The sequence below is a fragment of the Prinia subflava genome, chromosome 17, assembly GCF_021018805.1.
Source record: "Prinia subflava isolate CZ2003 ecotype Zambia chromosome 17, Cam_Psub_1.2, whole genome shotgun sequence".
In the NCBI taxonomy this organism is placed as follows: Eukaryota; Metazoa; Chordata; class Aves; order Passeriformes; family Cisticolidae; genus Prinia; species Prinia subflava.
The window spans coordinates 3,840,993-3,861,004 of NC_086263.1; the positions used below are offsets into that span (position 1 = coordinate 3,840,993).

Consider the following 20,012-nt stretch of genomic DNA (forward strand, 5'->3'; position numbering starts at 1 on the left):
AGGCTAGATCTTAATCATGATTTAAAATGTTTAATCTTTTTAATTCCAAAAGCATTTCCAAAATGTTTTACAAGGTAAGATTAGGGGAAAAAAACATATAAACATTGCCATGATTCCCTTAGACAAACTACATGACAGCAGTGAGTATCTGATGCTTTGGAAGTGACTGCCTGCTGTAACAAGATACTGAGGCATTTTTAATTTGACTTGGCACAAAATTCCATTGGAGCAAGCAGTTATCTCCTCCTAACAATTTCTCTTAACCCCTGGAAAGATGAGGACGCCTTTCACTGCAGCCAGGCAGGATTTGGTTACTGCCCAGAGGATTGGGTGCCTCAGGCTGGGATTTGCAGCCTTTGGTGATTGTGGCAGCTGTTTGAACTCCTGATGAGTTGCAAATAGAAGTAATAACTCCGATATTACAGCTGGCCAGCAGCTTGGGGCACTCGGTGGCAGCTCTGGGGGTGGTGGCAGCTCCTGCTGGCTCTGGCTGCTCTCCATCCCTCCTGGCCCAGGACAGGGGCACCTCCCTCCCTCCCCAGCCCCAGGCACTCAGCTCCAACATCGAGGAGCCAAAGAGCAGCAGAGCAGCTCAGGAGGAGGAATCAGAGTGGAGATTCTGTCTCTCTGAGTTGGCAGTGCTGGGGAGTGCCCTGAGCCTCTTTGGGCAGGAGGGATTGCTCACACACCCTCCTTGGGCAGCTCTGAGGAACATCCACTTTAGCCTTGTTCCAACCTCTTCATCCTCAGTGTGAGCTCAGGTTACTGCACTTCCATTCTGCACTCTCTAAAGAGAGATGCTGATCTGTCCTATGCTTTGGAGATGATCTTTTTCCAAGGCTCAATTAAGAAATCTGCAAAGAAATATATTTATATGGGAAATAGAGAAGCTATTTCTTCACTTCTGTATGAAGTCTGGGAAGTGAATGCTGGCTGTGAGTGGAATCCCTGAGAAATGTAGCTGTGCTTAAGAAAAGAGTAAGAATGAGCAGCAGTCTATGCCATAACAATCATATTTGTATGATCTGGAGATTCAGCTGCTTATTCCCTCTGTAGCTTGAAAACAGCTCCATTTTTCATGCCAAACCCCACAGTGCCTCCATCCTCTGGATCTTGTGTCCCACCAAGCCTCTGCTGCTGGGGATGTGGCAGAATCCCCTGCAGGGGCAGGTGCAGCAGGCACAGGAGGTGAAGGGCTGCAGTTCCTGCTCATCCCTGGCTTTATCATGCAGCAAATGCAGCTTGGCACTGTCCTGGTGCCCCTGAAATGTAAATGAAACGAAGGGGTGGGACTGGATGTGGAAATTTGGGATTGTTCTGCAGGAAAACTCGCAGGGAGATGACCAAGTGTTAGTAGAGGGAGTTGTGTAGGGTGCAATATAAGGAATCACTGCACCAAGGGAGACTTGGCATGCTCAGAGTAAGGTGGGGAGTAGGGAAAGAAATGAAATAATTTAAATATGAAAGGCAGTGAAGTGTAATGAATCAAAGTATGACTAACAAGGTGATTTAGTGAGGTGGAGTTAAGTGGTGCAATGTGATTTTAAAAGGAAAAGGTAGATTTAGTGATAGAATTGTAGACATTTGAAGCAAAATACAAAACAAGCAAAAGAGTCTAAGGGGAGCTAATGTTTAGTAACAGTATTTTCAGCATAAAAACTATCGGGCATTTAATGATAATTTTGTTCATTTTAAACCACCTCCTACATATATAACATTTACAAAACAAACAAACAAAACACCCCAGGAGCAAGCTGCCAGGTTGTTGTAACATAAAATAAACATTAACTAGAAAAATAAAAAAATGGGCTAAGACTTTACAGTGTAAAATAAACAATTAACATATTACTGTACAAAGCACAGTACTACGCAGTGTTGGATAAAATACAAAATAAAACATGACTAAGGCTGAGGAGTGGAATGAAGTTTAAACAGCAGCTAGAAATTTGTTCATTGTGGGATCAGTGAGAAACCTGGTTGGGTACCATGTTCAAATAACATATATCGAAGTTTTAAATATTTCCAGTGGTTGTGGCTTCACAGATGACATGCTAAATACAAGCTGTAAATTGTTGGAAATGTGGGCAAATTCTTAAATGGTTTAAACCAATGTGTTTCTGGCTGAAAGGATTTGGCCCTGCAAAAAAAAAGAAACTGCAAAGCTTATTTGATGTATTCCTGTGTCTGATGAGCAAGACAAGGACTGGGGACACAGTGTTCTGATATTGAAATAAAATATTTATTTTGGTGCTTCTTTACCAGTATCTACATGTAGACCAAAATTATATTTTCTCATTCTATTGTTTCCCTCACTAAATGGGAAGTACTGTTGTTTCTTTTGTAAGATGAAAACTCCTGATGCCTTTTTAGATTAAAAAAAAGATATTCAAAGTGAGCTCTGCACTGAGAATTTGTATGCTGGGCCTGTCAGGCTGTGAATCTTTATTATTACTGAGCTTTATCCTTGAGTACATAGCTTGCAATCCAGTGTGAATATTAAGTGTCAGGCTGAGCTGCTCTGTGAGGGATGTGCAGAGGCTGGCGGGCTCCTGTGCCAGCCCCTGCCCCTCCAGGGATTCATTTCACGGGGTCACTCTGCAGGGCTGGGGCTCCTGATGCTGGCAGGGATGCAGGGGGACCATTCCCTGCAGGCTGGGGATTCCTGGGGTGCTGGGGAAGGTCATGAGGAGGGAAAAAATGTGTGGAAGTGGCCATTCAGAAATGTGTGATGTCTGCAAATCTGGTTCTTTTCCTGCTGAAAGAACTCCAGTTTTAAAAAAATCCTCACTTTTTCTGTTTGTTTACAAATAACCAATCTGGGCTTAAGAGTTTTCCACTGATGGATTCTGTGTGCCTGGCCCATGGGTTGCATCATTTATACTTTTTGGTTCTTTTTTCTCCCGTGGAAAGTCATGTTACTCCTGGGGAAAGGCTGCTTGACACAGCTGAGCTTCCTCCTCTCCTTCCTTCTGATCAGAGCAGAGCCCTTGAACCCCAGGGTGGGATCTGCATGGATTTCTCCATGCTTGGGACTTCACATTTTGTGATCATTGTCAAATTACACCCAGCTGGATGCAACAACAGTAAATAATTCTTTCAGCCCAAGGCTCTCCTGTGTTGTGTAAAACAAACACTAACTTGTCTTTTGAAATCAGTTGTAGTCGTTTTAGGTAGCAGGAGTAAATCTCTAAACGTGGCAGGCTTAGATTCTGTTATTTTTGCCTCTCTTTCAGACTGAAATGATTTTTCACCCTAAACAGTAAAGATCCTCTTTTTAGAGCTGTGACAGCCCCTGTGCCAAGGGTGCAGCAGCTCCTCCCTCTCTGCCTGTGTGGGTGCAGGGGCTGGGGCTGCCTCCAGCATGGTTTATGTGATATCTGGGGGCAGGCTGGACCCTGCCAAGCCCCGATGACCTTACAGAAATCCTTTTTCCTGGAGATTGGTGTTTGTCAGCTGATCCATCCCAGCCCCTCTCTGTATCCAGTGTGTGAAATGATGCTTTTGTTTTCCGTGGTGATAAAAATGTCTTTGGATCAGAAAAGTTGATGTGTCTACCCAAACTAGATTTTTTTTCTTTGCTTTGTCCACAAGACACATGCTCCAGTCCGTGGAATGGGATGGATCCTCTAACTATTATTTTTCTGTTAGGGTTCAGAGATGTAGCCTAGAGTTGTGCTGTTTCTCTAAGAACCATGATGTCATAAATCAGAAAGCCATTGGATAAACTGGTGGGCTTTGGTTTGTTTTTATTTTTTCTTATCCTAGTCCTTGATTTCAAATGTTTTGTCAATTGCCTTCAATTAACACCTAGAGTTCTTAAGCAATGTCAAAATTTCTGTTAAAAATAATAAAAAATAGGTAAGTTCACCATTCTTCTCTCTGGATGGGATATTCCTTTCCAAACTGCACTGCTTGTAGAGGTGTGATTCATTTCTTGCCCTGGGGTAGATGAGAGAGCCACTAGTTTAAACGTTTAAACATGCAGAATGCAAAGCCTCTGTTCTGGCAGTGTGATATTCCTGCTTTCTGCTGTTTGTCAGGACCAAGGTATTCATTGCTAACAGCTCACCACTGCAATCGGTGGGAGCATTTCTCTGGTGGCAGATGAGGACAGTTCAGCTTTTCCAAATCATTTTGTTATTTCTGCACCTCCTTGGGGCGTGTTGTTCCCTGGGATTTGTGATGCAGGCTCTCAGGCTGGCAGGCACTGTGGCTGACATGGGCAGCATTGCTGGGATTGGGGGAATTTTCTGCCTGTCATGAGGCTGAGCAGTCTGTACTGCAGAAAAGTGGGGAGAAGCAAGGAAACAGAAAAAATGAGGGGTTCTCATGTTGTCACGATGGCAACAGGAATGGGGAAACTCCTGGACACTGCCCTTCCCTGCACTGACAGAGGAGCTGGCTCTCCCACTGCTGAGGCTCTGCCTCTGAGCTGTCCCTGCAGCCAAAATTCTGAAAAAATGTCCTTTTGTAAGAGACCAACATTCCTTTCAACTTCATGATGTCTGCTGCCAGACTTAATCCTATAGCTTTTATGTTTAATAAATACCTAAACATCCATGTGGCCTCAGCCCCAGGAGTACCCCTTTTTAACTCAGTGGTTTACCTTTTTTTTTAAAAAAACAGGTATTTGTTTAAACCTCCTGGCAGTTTCAGTCACAGGTAGGGGGTGATATATATTGTAAATGATGGTTTTATCCCAGGTAAGATATGGAAATGGAAGCAAGGATAGCTTGAGATTATCTAGGATAGGCCCTGCTGCCCTTTAGGACTCAGATGGGCACAAAGAACTTCTTACACATCTTGTACAATATTTTAAAAATAATATTTTAACAGATCTGTGCCATTTTTGCTCTGTACCACGGTGCAGTTGTGAAGGCAGTGGTGTCACAATCCCCCTGCTCACACCTTTCAGTTGATGAGTTGAAGTTCTTGTCTGTTCCCAGCCTTTTGCTGCACAGAACATTCACTGAGAGGCAGAGCCCTGCAGAAGGGAGGTTACACCCGGAGTGCTGAGCCAAGGGCTCAGGACAGAGCTGAGATGGGCTCTGCTCTCCCCTTTCCAGTGTCTCCCCCCATGCACAGATATAAACAGTACAGAGCAGAGCACTGACCAGCAAACACAGTGCAGAGCACTAACATTTGTGTTTAATATTTCCAATCAGTCCTTGTGCCAAGAGAAGCTATTCAATTTTAAGTGCTATTTGGATAAATCCCTGCTCACATTCACCAAATCTCAGTGTCGATCCTCCTATCACAAAGAAAACTTCCATGATTCCTTTGTACAAGAATGTGCTCTCTGCATCCCTTGGATTCCAAATGCGCTGTGTGCCGTTTTCATTTTGAGACAAAAATTTACTTAATTTTGACAGATCAGAGACTGAGACTTCACAGAAGATTATTTCCAGGGGACTTTACAGTATTCTTCATTTTATAGTGAATATTTGCTTCCAGCAATAACTGCAACTGTCTTCTCCATATCTTCCTGCTGTGACCCTTTGCAGTCCCACATGTGCATTCTTGCACGTGTCCTTGCTTGTGCTTCCCCCTTCCACACAAAGATTCCTTCCTGACACTGCACCAGGTTTTTCTTCTCCTCTTTGGGTTCTTTCTGTGCCCACTGCACAGGGCACAGCCTGTGCTTTGTCCTGCCCCAGGGCACCTTGCTTGCACCCTGCTGCTGCACACAGAGCACACCCTGGGGACACGGGGACACCTCTCCCTCACTCCTGGCAGGACAAGGGAGCCCCTGGGGCTCTGAGCGTGGCTGTGGTGGCACTGAGGGCTCAGGGTGAAGGTGTCCCAGGGCAGCTGGCAGCTCCCAGGGGCACAGCCAGCAGCCCAGACCTCCTGAGACAGCCCCAGCACCCTCTGGGCACTCCAGGAGCAGCAGCCCCTCGGGATGGAGGGGACAGAGGCCAGGGGACCATTGGGGTCTGGACAGGACCCCACAGGAACCCCAAGGCTGAGGGAAGGGGCAGCGTGGTCAAAGATGGAAACCCCACTGCACAGTTCAGGCCAGGACCCAGAGCCTGAGAAATAATCATTTTTTTCCATTGTGATAAGAAATGCTGTTCTGTAAAGTATTCGTTGTAATGATTGAATTAAAGAAAAAAAATACAAAAGCCATTCTAAGGTGATGATTAGGATTCAAGATTAAATTTAATGGTAATAAAGTGCAGCTAGAAATGCTCAGTAAATGGTTTCAGTCCCCCTTTTGTAAGGCTGATCAATGCAATGAGCTGCTCTGTGTTGAGTATCCTGGCATAAATATCAAATGTGGTTTATCATATTCCAGTTGAATTTTGTTTTTTCCTCCTTCTCCCATTTTTTAACCTGATATTCTGAGGATTTCCTTTTAGTGCCTGCAAACATCTCCTTTTGACAGACAGTGCAAATTAAAAGATATGGCTGGGCAAAGGAAACTGGAACCCAAATATGCCCCCTGGGTTTTCATTTACAGTTAGAAGCTACAGACACAATTACTGCTGACAGAAATGCAGAAGCCAGTGGCAGAGTGCATGTGGCAGTAGAGTCATGCCAGGCAGTAATTGGGAAGATTATTTTTAATCAGAGCATATCCTACAGCCCAAACATTAGAAATCTCTTGTAAGGCTGACAGGAAATTAAACTGAGACCAAACAAAAAAAGCCTCGAAATAGAAGTAATATGGTTAGAAGTCTAATGATGGCAGAACTCACGGCTTGTTGTATTTGGTTGTTATCTAAAGAGAATGGCTTTTAACTTGCAGCAACAGATATTATTGTTTAATTGCATTTTTAGAACAGAATTAAAAAAAAATATCAGATTAGATCAATTTAGACGTAGGCTTTTGATAAAGGTCTGAAGCAGTAGATGTTAAGTCAGGCTCGGTAATTGTATATATGTATTAGTAGTGATTATTATTGCTTTAGGTTATTTTTGGGGTTTTTTTCTTCCTTTAATATAATGCTTAATGAAGCCACTTCTACTGGAAAATAATAACATGTCTGGGATACTCTTGGAATGCTTGGCTCTGGTGATGTTTTATGAAGCCTGAGTGGGCTCTGTCTCTCAGGGACCCTGCAGAACAACCTGGGCTCCTTTGGGCTGCCTGAGCTGCTGCCCCGGGGAAAAGCCCCTGGGGTATCTCAGCACTGACACTTTCACCTGGAAACACTTTTTCATTTTTAAGTGAATGTTAATAGATCATCATCTCTGCCAGACCTCTCCCCACACCCCCAGCTGGACCTCCTCCAGCTCTCCCTTTTCCTTGGTCTCTGCACAGAGCAGGAGCACCGTGCTCACTCTGCAGAAGGTTCTGCTGCTCTGTGTGCCTGGTACCTACAGATGTTGTGACACCGGCTGCAGGCAAAACTGGCCTGGTTGGGAATTTATTTCTGAGTCACAGGAGTGCAAAACTTGCCTGTCTGGTCTTTTGGAACAATTTGTGGCAGCTGAGGAAAAGGTAGTTTAGCACTGGAAATGTGCATGTCGTGTTTCTCCACAGGATGCTTGTAGTTCTGTGCACAGTTCTCAATGGCATTTCATGTCAGTGAAAGGATAAGGTGTAATGCCCAAGCACAGAGCCAAGCAGGTTATCCTAGGCCTGTAAACAGGATTTTAGCAGAATTACAGGAGGGGGGTTTTGTACAAAAGCACTGGCATTTTCCAGCTGCTCCCTTCCAGTATTTCCTTCTACTGAAAATGGCTTCACAGAATCACGTGAATATGCCTGAAGTCTGGCTTCTTGTTGAGGTATTGCCTGAGTAGCTGGGTAACAAATTCTGTGTACTTGGTAAGATGGACAATTTCAGCCCAGGGGTCTGTACCAGCCCTGGAAACTGTGACCTGCTGAGGGTGTGTGGTGGAATGTCACCAGCGTTGTGGGATTGGCCCTGTTATAAATAAATATTATAATATTGGCTTTTCACAGATATTAAAATGGATGTTATATGTATCATGTTAAAGTCACTTTGCTGTAAGGAAATAGTTTTTATTTCTGCTATTAACTACACTCAGACATAGCAGTGAAATAGCTGATAGAGTTGTGCCTGAGGTAATTGATGTGCCTGCTTAGCTGGGATAAAATCCAATGAACACAGGTGAGGACCCTGCTGCTGACAGGCCAAACTCTCAGCACTGCCATCTGCAGAGAGCACAGAGCAGAACCCAGGCTGGAGGGACAATAAGAGCAGACTAAAACCACAGCCAAGAAATGCACAAGCTCTGAAAAGGGGGACTGAGGAGGAGCCAGGCTGAACTGGAACATGTGAACTAGTTTGGGAAAAGTTTAAATGTGCATAATTGTTTATGAATATGCAATAGAAAAGGTCCATAAAGGGTGTCTCCAAAATAGCAGGTGTGCTCTTGGCCGAATGCCAAGCACCCAGCCATTAAAATTTGCTTTATTATCTTTGTCTCCTCTTGTCCTTTATTAAATTTTTAAATTTTACTCACAAGGAGAGTGAACCTCGTTTTTCACAGCCCTGCTCAAGGAGCTGCCCTGAGCTGGCTGGGGGTGGCCAGGGGGCTGCACTGCCCCTGCAGGGCTGGCTATTCCCTCCAGTGGGGACAAATCTGCACAAAGTGCAAGTTCCTAAGTGTGGCACTCTTGCTTTTGCCCAACAACACATAAATAAAAAGAAACTTGTGTGTTGACTTCAGAAATGGGTTGTAGGGAGGGTTTGGGCAGTCAGGCAGTGCCCACTGCTGCTGAGAGCCACAGTGTGAATCAGTTCTTGACTCTGAGAGATGCTCCCCTAGTGCTGGCCCCAGAAATTCAAGTGTTTGCTGTTCCTGCTTGTCACCTCTCCAAACCCTGAAGTGATTTTATCAGTGTGTGTGACCATTGTAATGTTACCTGACATGTTTATGGAGCATGTGCTTTTCTGCTGGTGGTGGGTCTTGTTCCCATTTTTCCTCATTTGTGTTAGAAACAAACTCTACTGATTTTTTATTCAGTTGTTTGGTTTTTTTTGTTGTTTTGTTTTGTTTTGTTTTTCTTTTTTTGGTTTTGGTTTTGTTTTATTTTGTTTAAAGTGAAACCACATATAGGGGGCAGGATATTTTGTGAAAAAATGTTTACTGTTTGGAATTTTACTGAAGTGAATAAAAAGTTTACTCAATTTATTCACAGAATGATTCGATTATACCCTGAACTAGGTGTGTGTTATCTTTGGAGGCTCAAAATATGAACAATGATTCTATTTTCAGGAGTATTTGTATCAAAGAGTACATATTGCCATTTGCACATGGAAATGAAAACTGCTTGTAGGGAGAATCTGTTAGGTAAAACATGGCTGAGCTTTCTGTACCTCCTAAAATTCTGTGAATAATTCAGTACAGTTACATGTCACAGCTGCTCATTAATAAGAAAGAACGGCAAGGAATAGAGTGTTACCCTATTGGAATTTCCAAATATGTACTTGTAAAATATATTCTGAATGCTCCCCTTTTGGTTATGCATTTTATCATAATTTTTCTTTTGCAAAAATGCTGCAAATTTTCAGTTGAAGGATACACAAAAAGCAAATTACAGTGGTGTGTTCCTATTGAAACAGAAACCTGTGCTGGGGAAAATTTACAGTTATAGCTTAGTAATGTCTATTTTAGTAGGTAAATTTGCAATGAAAACATAGATTTTTGGTTACAAACACATTGCAAACTGTCAGAATTTATTTACTGATCATGGAATATTTAATAAATAATAAAACACACTTGTGAATCAATAACCAGATTTTGTTGTCTGGCTTTGCACTGCAACACAAATGCACTCCTGGCCCGCTGGTGTGTGCAGTGACAGCCCAAGCAGTGCATTAGCAATTGCATTTTCTGTTGAGTCTTTAAGCCTTCCGTGAGTGCAGAGCACAGGCAGGAGCTGCCCTCAGCCCCTCACTCCCAGTAAAAATGTCTTTTTCTCTCCCCAGGAAACTCCCCAGCAGCCCCATGCGAGTGGTGCCTATCGTTTCCACGAGCAGAGCCTCCTCTCAGTAAGTCCCTGATTCTTGTGTTGGTTTTCCCAGATCTCTCCTGTGCAGAAATCCCTGGGGCTCGCCACCTTGCAGCATCCCCAGTCTGGCAGAGCACAAGTGAGGGGTCTGATGGCTTTTAGTCTTCAGTGAGCAGTGACGTGCTTAGAAAATAACCTAACCTGCTTCTGGCTGTAGGGTAAAGTGATTTTCTCTTGTGTTTCCCTTGTGCGTGTCTGGGTTGTGTCACTGTCGTGTTTGTGTCACCTTTGGCTGATTACTTTGTGTACAGATTGCTCACAGACACTTTTTTCCCTGAAAACAGCTATGGATAATTAATTCATCATGCTTTCCTTTAAAAAATGCTCTCTATAAAGTCAGAATGGGGAATATAATGAATTAAGATCCAAAATTTTAAGAGACATGTGAAAAAAGTATTTGTTCTGATTAATTTTTTTTCCTTTTCCCTTTCTGAGAAGAGGCTTTCAAATCCAAAACACTTGTTGCGCTTTCATACTTGGATTTTATTCTTTGGTAAAGTTTTTCTTTGTAGCACATGCATAAAACCAATAATGGTTAAGCATTTTTTATTCAGGATATAACTTTCTATACTTATAGTAAACACAGAGGTATCAGACAAAACTCTGTAATTCATGGTCTTTTATACTTCTTAAACTGTTTTTAATAATCCTCTGCTTAAAATTAACTCCAGCTCTTGGATATTTTGTATTAGGCAATGAGCATGGCTTGTTCTGTATTAGACTGAGTCTATTTTTGCTTTATATACATTTATACATTTAAAGTTACATTTTTCTGTGTTCTGTTCTTTTCTCTGTTGCACATGGGTATTGATAAAATAATAGACTACGTTCACCTTTTTGTTCCACTGTATTAATGTGAGAAGCTGAGTTCTGCCCCAACACAGGAAGTTCCATGTCACAGAAAAATTAGACACACAGTCCTTGCTAGAAAATAGAAGAGTTTTGCATTTATTCTCCTACACTGAATACAATCTTCCTCTTAATGTCTTTGAAATAAGATTTCATTATTTCAAACAGACTGCCTGGCTTACTGGATGAAAAAAAAAGCCTGTTCATCTTGAGGATAGATTTAAATCAATTCTGTAGTGCTCAGCATGCTTGTTGCTTTTCGCTTTTCCTCTGTCACGAACAGTATTTTCTAGCACAGAATAACCTTACAGCCCTTAGCAGAATTTGATGCAATTGACAGCTTTTGTTAGAAAAATTCTGGTAAAAATTGCACGGAGGAGGTTGGGGTTTCCAACCCAGGGGAGACAGCAGTCCCTGAGATAATCACAGCATGTTTTGAGGAAGCTAACATTAATTTGGCTGTGAACACAATGTCTCAGCAGCTATAAATGTAGTTTCCAGGAAAAGATATTCATTTTCCCTCAACCAGCTAAAGCAGAGGTTTGGGGACCCACAACAAGAAAGAAGAAAACGCTCATTTGGAGCCTGAGGAGGGTTTAATGCTGCTGGAGCTCCATGGGCACCAATTGTTGGTGATTTTCCCAGAATCAGCAGCAGTACTGTCCCTCAGCTGAGGGGTCCCTGTGTCAGCAGGCTCAGCCCAGCCCTGAGGGTGGGCTGGAATCAGCTCTGGATGGGAGCTGGGTCCTGGCAGCTCCATCTGCCTGGGCGGGATGCCCTCCTCACCCAGGACACGGATACCACACTGCTGAAATGCTCTGGTGCCTTCCCTGCCTGAGAAAAAGAATTTCAAACCAGAAATTCCTGTCCAGCACACAGGTGTTAAGGTGTTGGAATTGCATGTGTTGTAACAAATATCTTCCCCTTCTCAAAAACCTCTTGTAATAATGGAATTTTGTATTCAGTGTCCTGCGGTTTAATTTCAGTTCAATTCCTAGCTATAGTTGCTTTGCAATGTTTTCCTATTTCATTTCGATAGAGAAATATGTTGAGGTAAGTCCAGTTTTAACAGCCTACCTCCAGAGAAATCCTGGGTTTTAAAATTGTTTCACAGCCTCTGGATTTAGGTGTTTGACCTTCTGTTAATGGTGCAGTAATGCCTACAGGACTCCAGCAAAGCTGCGGTGCACTGAGCAAACCAGTAAACAAAGCAGGGAAGACAGCTCCAGAAACTCACTGAAAACAAACATGACAGGCAGAGGAGATAGAATTGTTCCAAATATGCAGTGGGAAATCAAGGACAAATAGTGAGTGGCAGGGGGTCTGTGGCAGAAATGGATGTAAAACCCAGATGAGCTGAGTCTTCACCGATTCCCTGGCGTGGAGAGGTTTTCGCATTGCATGGAGAGAAGCTGGGGTTCCCTGAGGTGGGGATGCTGCAGAGGGCAGTGCTGGGAGCAGCACCCAGCTCTGGCTGTGCCAGCCCAGCCCAGAGTGCAGCCCAGGGGCTGATCTGTGTGTGCTGGCAGGGAAAGACAGAGCTCTCACAGGGTGGGACACTGGGCTGTGCTGCCTCTCTCCGAGTCCAGCTTATTCTGAAAGATGAACTTGCCCTCCCCTGCACACCTCCCTTGGTGGAACTGCAGTCCTTTGGCAAACAAGACATTTCCCTTTGGTATTGCACCGGGGCTCTCTGAAAAAAGAAAAAAAAATCAGAAGTGTTTCAGTGTTTGCAGAAAGTTTATACAATTCTCACCCATTCTGTTGTTTTTTCTTACTCTTCAGGTTGTGCATACAACAACAGCTGTTCCATAATTTGATAAACATACTGTAATTGAGTCATCTTGGTTTATTAGTAGCACCTTTCCTTGACTAGGAGATTTCAAAGTAACAGAAAGGATGAGCCAGGGGTGCTGCTTGGTGTTAATTTGACAGCTTCATCCTTTGGAAGGTCTGCCAGGGCTGTCCATGTTTTAAACCCTGCTGGATGTAAAGATATTTATGCTAAAGGGCTTTGGCTCTCCAGTCTCACCCTCACTCCTCCTGCAGTCTAGCAGTGTCACAGAGGCACTTGCAGGAAGGGCCTATCAAGCCAGTGAAAGAAAGTCATTTAAACCACTTTTCTCTAATTTTAGAGTGAGCTGTATTTTTCTTGGAATTGTAAACATGCAGAACAAAATAAGGGAGAAAGAGCTGTTGTTGCATTGAAAATATTATAGGGCATTTTGTGTTCTTTTTCCCCCCATTAAACACATCTTTAAAAATTGTTAAAACAATAAATCTATTTTCCAAAATGAGTTTAGTGTGGTCTAGGGATTTCTACCTGAGAGGCATGGAAAACAAAAGTGAAAAAATTGTGAAAGAGACCTATTATAAAATACCACAATTCTCTTAGAAATAAACTAATATTATAACTTTATTCTCATAAATAGAGAAGAAAAAGATTTAATGATGGTATTCTTATTTATTCATCTCTCTCTATTCTGATGCAGCCTGAATGAGAGTATTAGTCTAGAGAGTTGAATATTTTTTAAATTGCAGCACTTTGAATTACTGATATGTGCAAATTACAATGAAAAAGGGATGAAGAATGGTAGTTAGACAACGTAAATGATGCAGTAAGTTCTGCTCCATTACTTTAGCTGAGCTAGGATGAGGAACTGTTTAGTTGTTAGGATCTGCTCCACTGTCATTATAGTCATTGTTGTTTTGCAATATCTTCAGATATCTTCCACAGTTATTGTAGGAATTCATTAAGGACCAGGAGCAGCGAGGCATTTGCCTGCTCCTAATGATGGGCAGCAGAATATTCTGATGGATGTTTTTGCTTCAGAAAAAGTTTCACTGGGGTAGCTGAGCCTGACCTCTGCTGGATTTTTTTTTTCCTAATGCTGCTGCAAGGTAATTCACTGTTAGGTGGCTGATTTGTAATATTGCTTTTCCATTAGCTAGATATCTTTCACTATGTGCTTTCCTGTTTAGGGAGTTAAATATAATACTCTTGTTTAATTTGGTGGGTTTGGGGTTTTTTAAGCCTGCATGTTCCAAGGTTTCGTTTCCCACAGGGAAATGAAATGTTGTGATTTTTTTTTTCTTAGCATCATTAATATGAAGTTTGTATGAGTAAAATCATCAATATCTTGAACAAAAGAAAAGTTATGTGGGAGCAGGTTTATAAGAGTTGAACTAGTGCTATAATTTGTCATTTCTAAATAGTAAAAAGGCTACAAACCAGGGTATCAGTGGTGTGCTTGTGATTTACAGGTGTTTCTGCTGCTCAGTTCACTGAAACAATGATTCTCCTACAGAAATAAAGGGAGACACTGTCTCTAGATTGTGCTTTATCACTGCTGCAGGTGATTTCTGTATTTATTTGGGCAGCTAAAGTTACTCTCTCAAAGCAGCTTCAGGAGCATAAGGCTCACTGGAATCGAATAGTACATCTTGAAAACAAGAGGCACACTCCTAACACAAGGGGTCTTCTGAAATATCACTGTAGATTATTGCAAATTATAACTCTGTAACTAAAATTAGCATTGTATTTTTCCCTTGGCCGTATACAAATGTACATATAAAGAAATATTGCAGCAATTTCCTAATTTTCCTTTCTTCTAAGAATTCAGTGCCTATTTATTTTTGATGGATTTTTCTGCGAGCTTTCTAAATTCTCCATCCTTTCAAGTGCTGTTTTGAGTTAACCAAGCCAAAGCCTCAGGGGTTAAATAAGCCTGGCCTGAGCCTGTGGATGTCCTGGACACAGCAGCCACTGAGACACTTCCTTCAGAAACATCCCTGACATTTTCTTCCTCAGGCTTTATGAGAATTCCCACATGCATGTAAACACCCCAAATACTTCCACTGGCAATTGTTTGCACTCTGGATCTTCTCCAGATTGCAGCATTAAGGGGGTTTTGATCAAGTTCATTTCCACAGCTCTGTGGCATTTACGAGATCTCAAGTCCCAATATTGCAGTGAGATTAGTGTGTGCTATTATCTCTTTATTACAGAAGGAGAAGCCAGAAAATTGAGCAGCCTGAGTGATGTGCCAGGAGAAGGACTACAGCAGAGCTAGGATTTGAATTCATGTTTCTCAAATCCCAAATCATTGTCTACATTCTTGGGCCATCTTTCCTCTGCTCTGCCTCTAATCCAGTAACTTTTATTGTTAATGATTTTTTCATTTAACAGTGAAAAAGCCTTTATAATTTCATGCTCCTTCCTGTCTCATAAGAATTTGAAATTTTTCCTTAAGAAATTCCTGCAGTTATTAAATGTGTGTGGAAAGTGTGATATGCAAAGTCCTATCAGCCCAGGGCAGAGCTAATTGAAATGTGACATTCCTAGTGATGATCTGGGTCATGTCAAGGGTGTCACCACCCTTTAATGAAGATATCCCCTTGATCCTCTTTTCTCTCAAGAGCTCACAGACTTCTGAAACTTTTCCTGCTTGCTCAGGGTGGAGGTACAGCCACGGCAGCTCAGAAAAGTGAATTTCAAACGTGCCCAGGCTGCTCTGAGCTCGGGGCTGTGCTGCTGCAGGGAGCAGTGCTGCAGCAGGGAGAGCTGCTCTGGCCTGCCTGCAGCTCAGCCCCAGCTCAGCTGGGCACTCAGGGTAAAAATGAGAATACTGAGGGTCAAAGTGAGAATACTGAGGGTAAAAGTGAGAGCACTGAGGGTAAAAGTGAGGGCACTGAGGGTAAAAATGAGAATACTGAGGGTCAAAGTGAGAATACTGAGGGTCAAAGTGAGGGCACTGAGGGTAAAAGTGAGGGCACTGAGAGTCAAAGTGAGGGCACTGAGGGTAAAAGTGAGAATACTGAGGGTAAAAGTGAGAGCACTGAGGGTAAAAGTGAGGGCATTCAGGGTAAAAATGAGAATACTGAGGGTCAAAGTGAGAATACTGAGGGTCAAAGTGAGGGCACTGAGGGTCAAAGTGAGGGCACTGAGGGTAAAAGTGAGAATACTGAGGGTAAAAGTGAGAGCACTGAGGGTAAAAGTGAGAGCACTGAGGGTCAAAGTGAGGGCACTGAGGGTAAAAATGAGGGCATTTAGGGTAAAAGTGAGGGCACTGAGGGTAAAAATGAGGGCATTTAGGGTAAAAGTGAGGGAACTCAGGTAAAAGTGAGGGCACCAAGGGTAGAAATGAGGGCACTGAGGGTAAAAGTGCGGGCATTTAGGGTAGAAGTGAGGTCATTTAGGGTAGAAGTGAGGGCATTTAGGGTAAAAGTGAGGTAACTCAGGTAAAAGTGAGGTCACTGAGGGTAGAAGTGTGGTCCCAAAGGGTAAAAGTGTTTTCATTTAGGGTAAAAGTGAGTTCACTGAGGGTAAAAGTGAGATTCCCTCAGGGTACAGGTGAGTCCCTCAGGGTAGAAGTGTTGTCACTCAGGGTCAAAGTGATGTCATTTAGGGTGAAAGTGTGGTAATTTAGGGTAAAACTGTGGTCACTGAGGGTCAAAGTGAGGTCGCTCAGGTAAAAGTGAGGTCCCTCAGGGTAGAGGTAAAGTCTCTGAGGGTCAAAGTGTGGTCCCTCAGGGTCCAAGGGTGGTCACTCAGGTAAAAGTGAGGTCACTGAGGGTAGAAAGAAGTGTTGTCCCTGAGGGTAGAGGTGAGGTCCCTGAGGGTCAAAGTGAGGTCCCTGAGGGTCAAAGTGAGGTCCATGAGGGTAGAAGTGTTGTCTCTCAGGGTAGAGGTGAGGTCCCTCAGGTAGAGGTGAGGTCCCTCAGGTAGAGGTGAGGTCCCTGAGGGTCAAAGTGAGGTCCATGAGGGCAGAAGTGTTGTCTCTCAGGGTAGAGGTGAGGTCCCTCAGGTAGAGGTGATGTTCCTGAGGGCTGTGGTCCATGGCAATCCCTGTCCCTGCACTCAGAGCACTCAGAGCCCCTCTAATGCCCCAGAGATGCTCTGTGTGCCCTGAGGCCCTGCTGGGCATCCCTGCACAGCTGCTCCTGTTCCAGTGGGGAGCCTCTGCTGCTCATGGACATGAACACCAGCACTGGATTGCAAGAATTTAGAGGTGGGGAAAATTTCCTTTCCTCTTTGTCCCACCATTACATTTGAGGTAAGTGACTGAGTTCTCAAGCCTGTGGTGTAGTGTAATTCCTGTGTAGCACAGGCACAAGCAATAAACATCCTTTGTGGGAGTTTTTACTGCTCCTGCAAGATGTGTCAGAAATCATACAGCTGGCAGGTCTTTAAATTTTGAATGTGGGGAGGCAGTTGGAAAATGCCTCTCCAGGGAGGAAGGAGAGCTCTGGGAAGTAAGAAAGATCTGTTGATGTAAAATGAAAAGTTTGTCTTCATGCTACATTGTTTAAGAAATTTAAACAGGTGAAACAACATGAGTTTGGCAAAGTGGATTTGTATTTGGCAGCACTTACTTTTCCTTCAGGAGTGTTTGATATCAGGAACTGGGATGTACCTCCCAGAGCTGCCCCTGACTGTGCACCCTTCTGGGAGCATTCTAGTCTTACCACTGGGGTTCAGCAATTTGGGATTTCTCACCGAGTAGTTAACCCTTTATCTTTTACACTGCTGGGATAGGTTTACATCTGTTAATGCATTAATGAGAGCAGTTTGTCTGTGACCTGCCAAAAGCCATTGCACACGAATCAGGGCAAATTTGGGCTGGTGGGTCAAAGAACAGAGCTCTTGTCTGTGTGTGCAGAGGGGGCTGTGTCCCCTCCTCGGTTCTTGTGCAGCCCCAGCTCACTGCTTGAGGAGGGAGAGGGGGGAAAAAGAGGAAGAGAAAAAAAAATAAAATAAAGCAAGCCCTGATGCTGTGCAAACAGTGCTCAGCCAGAGACTGACAACAGAAATGACACCCTTACCAGCACTGGTGGGGCCACAAATACAAAATACAAAATACAAATACAAATACAAAATGCAGCCCCACATGGGGCTCTGGGATGAAATTCACCCTACCCCTGCCACACCCTATCAAACCCCTGGCTTTCTTCACTGTCAGGTTTCTGCTTTTCTCACCTGCACCCCAGAGGAGCCCTTTTGTGAGCACTCCTAGAAGAGAGAAGAGGAGCAGAGCAGGGTGGTTTTGTTTGTTTGAGAGTTTGGTTTTGTGGTGGTTTTTTTCCCTTATCTTGAAGGATAGTTTGCACAGCTAAATGACACAGTTATAAAATATATATATATTTGGCCTACACTGAGAAAAAGATTGATCTGAAATCCTTCACAAATTATGTTTTTATCAAGACCAAGATGTTGTATGCTATTGATTTTTAGATCCACACAGCCTAAAAGTAATAGAAATTGCAGAGACAAAATAATTTAAGATGGTTTTCTGTCTTTTGTGTAAGCCAGGTTAGGATATTGAAGAACAAATCAATTGCTTTGCCACTCAGATTCCTTGAAACCCAAAAGAAAATTTCAGCATGAGTTATGGGTTCCAAATGTCTGTATTTTCTGGTCCCAAGTCCTTTCCTGCAGGCAATGGGCCTTGTTTTGTCTGACAGGCTTTTTTGCACCTTGGTCACTAGAAGTGCAACAGGGAGCTGTAAAGAAAAGCATGCAGGAGGCAGGAGCACCATGGGTGAAACCTAGCAGCAAAAATGTGAAATAGAATTACACAAAAATCTCATGCAAATAGCAAGATCTGCAGAGGATTCAATCCAAAGGTAGAGGGGAAATGATGGAGTGGCAGAAGTCCCATCTCTGGGGCTGGGCTCTGCTCCCCTGGGTGCTCTGATCACCCTTTGAGGGGCTCAGTTCTGCTAAAACAGCTGGATAATCTGACAGTGGGAGCTGCATGGATCAGGGCAGAACCAGCTCCTTTGCCATTCAAGGCAGAAATTCTGAATACATGAATCATTTGGCTTCAAATAGCACTCACCTGGAGGAATAAAACAATGATGAGAGCTAATAAGACAAAAAACCCACTAAAACTAATGAAAGCAGATAGTACACAAGTGTATTTATGCCAGCTCAATACAAGTTCCTATCACTGACTCAGGAATGTTTATTTAAGGAATGTGTTCAGGAGGATATAGATTTACAAGCTGCAGGTATGTTCAGAACAGCACAGTCTGTGTTTAACAAGTGGTGGGTAAAAAAATACTCCTTTAGACTGGATGTGTAACTAGGACAGGAAACCTGCATTTACACAACGTGGTGAATAACACTGGAGTTGGGTTTTTCTTCAGCTTTGTTGGGTACCAGAGGGAGAGAGCAGTAACATTCTTCAGAGAGTACTTTTAAAGCAGCTCTAAAGTTCACTTGTTGAAATGCTAAAAATATTTTGTACTAACTGATGTGCAGTTAAATGAAATAGGCTGATCCTCTGCAGGTTTAGGGGTATTTGTATCATCATCTATTTTTCCCTCAAAGACACTTTGATGTAACAGGAGACGACTTTCTCATGATTCATATTCTTAAAGAAAATGGCCCATATTCAAATTGACTGTGGCTGTGTCTCCAGATGTCAATGAATTATTTCTTTCAGAACCCTGGTCCCAGTGCAGATCCTTGTAAGCAGCCCCCTCACTAATGCTCCTTCCTGGTATCCAAACACTGCCTCTGTGGTTTCTTGGGAGACCTTTTTTATTGTTCAAAGTGGGGAAATTATCCCAGGCATTGTTTTGCCTTCATCCTCTGGAGATTTCATCAGCCTGTCCCAGGCACACTCCTCTTCCTCTTCCTTCTGTTCCATCCCACTTCTCCTCCTTGTGGGATGTTTCTCCTGCTTCCCTCAGGTCTGGGAATGAAGTCCTGCCTGGATTCAAGCTGCATTCCAGGGGGAGATTTTGTCCCTTCCTTTATGGGACCTCTGGGTTCAATGCTGAAGGAACAGAGAGGAGAAAACAACATAACTCTTTTCATTGCTAATAGTGCAGGATGGAGAGAATAAAAACCCTAAAATGTATGGAAAGACCACCTGAGACTATTCTAACCTGAAAATAAGCCCAATTCCAAAATTCCAAGGACTAGTGCTCTCTGCAGCAAAGCTGGGAAGGTTCTCATACAGAGGTCCATCCTTTAGGGGGATGGATTGTCTGCTCGAAATGCAATATCCATGGAACACTGCAGAAAAGTTGAACTGGCAGGCCAAACCCACCTGGTGAGACAGCTATTCAAGAAATGCATATTCTATGCACATTCTATGTAAGAAATCCCATAGAATGGAAGATCCTTGAGATCTCCCAGTGCTGTCTGTGGCAGAAGCAG

At 43.2% G+C, this 20,012-nt stretch overlaps 1 protein-coding gene across 26 annotated transcripts in view; it reads left to right on the top strand.

The window, feature by feature from the left end:
* The window catches only part of RBFOX1 (RNA binding fox-1 homolog 1), an 818,485-nt gene that overhangs the window by 132,638 nt on the left and 665,835 nt on the right, over positions 1-20,012 (top strand). For all 26 annotated transcript variants that reach the window (XM_063414918.1, XM_063414939.1, XM_063414937.1 and 23 more), the window contains exon 2: positions 9,909-9,971. Coding sequence is in view for 18 of the 26 variants with exons in the window: in XM_063414910.1 (XP_063270980.1) it covers positions 9,909-9,971 (63 nt within the window). In the remaining 8 variants the exon portion in view is untranslated. The remainder of the gene's footprint in view (positions 1-9,908; positions 9,972-20,012) is intronic.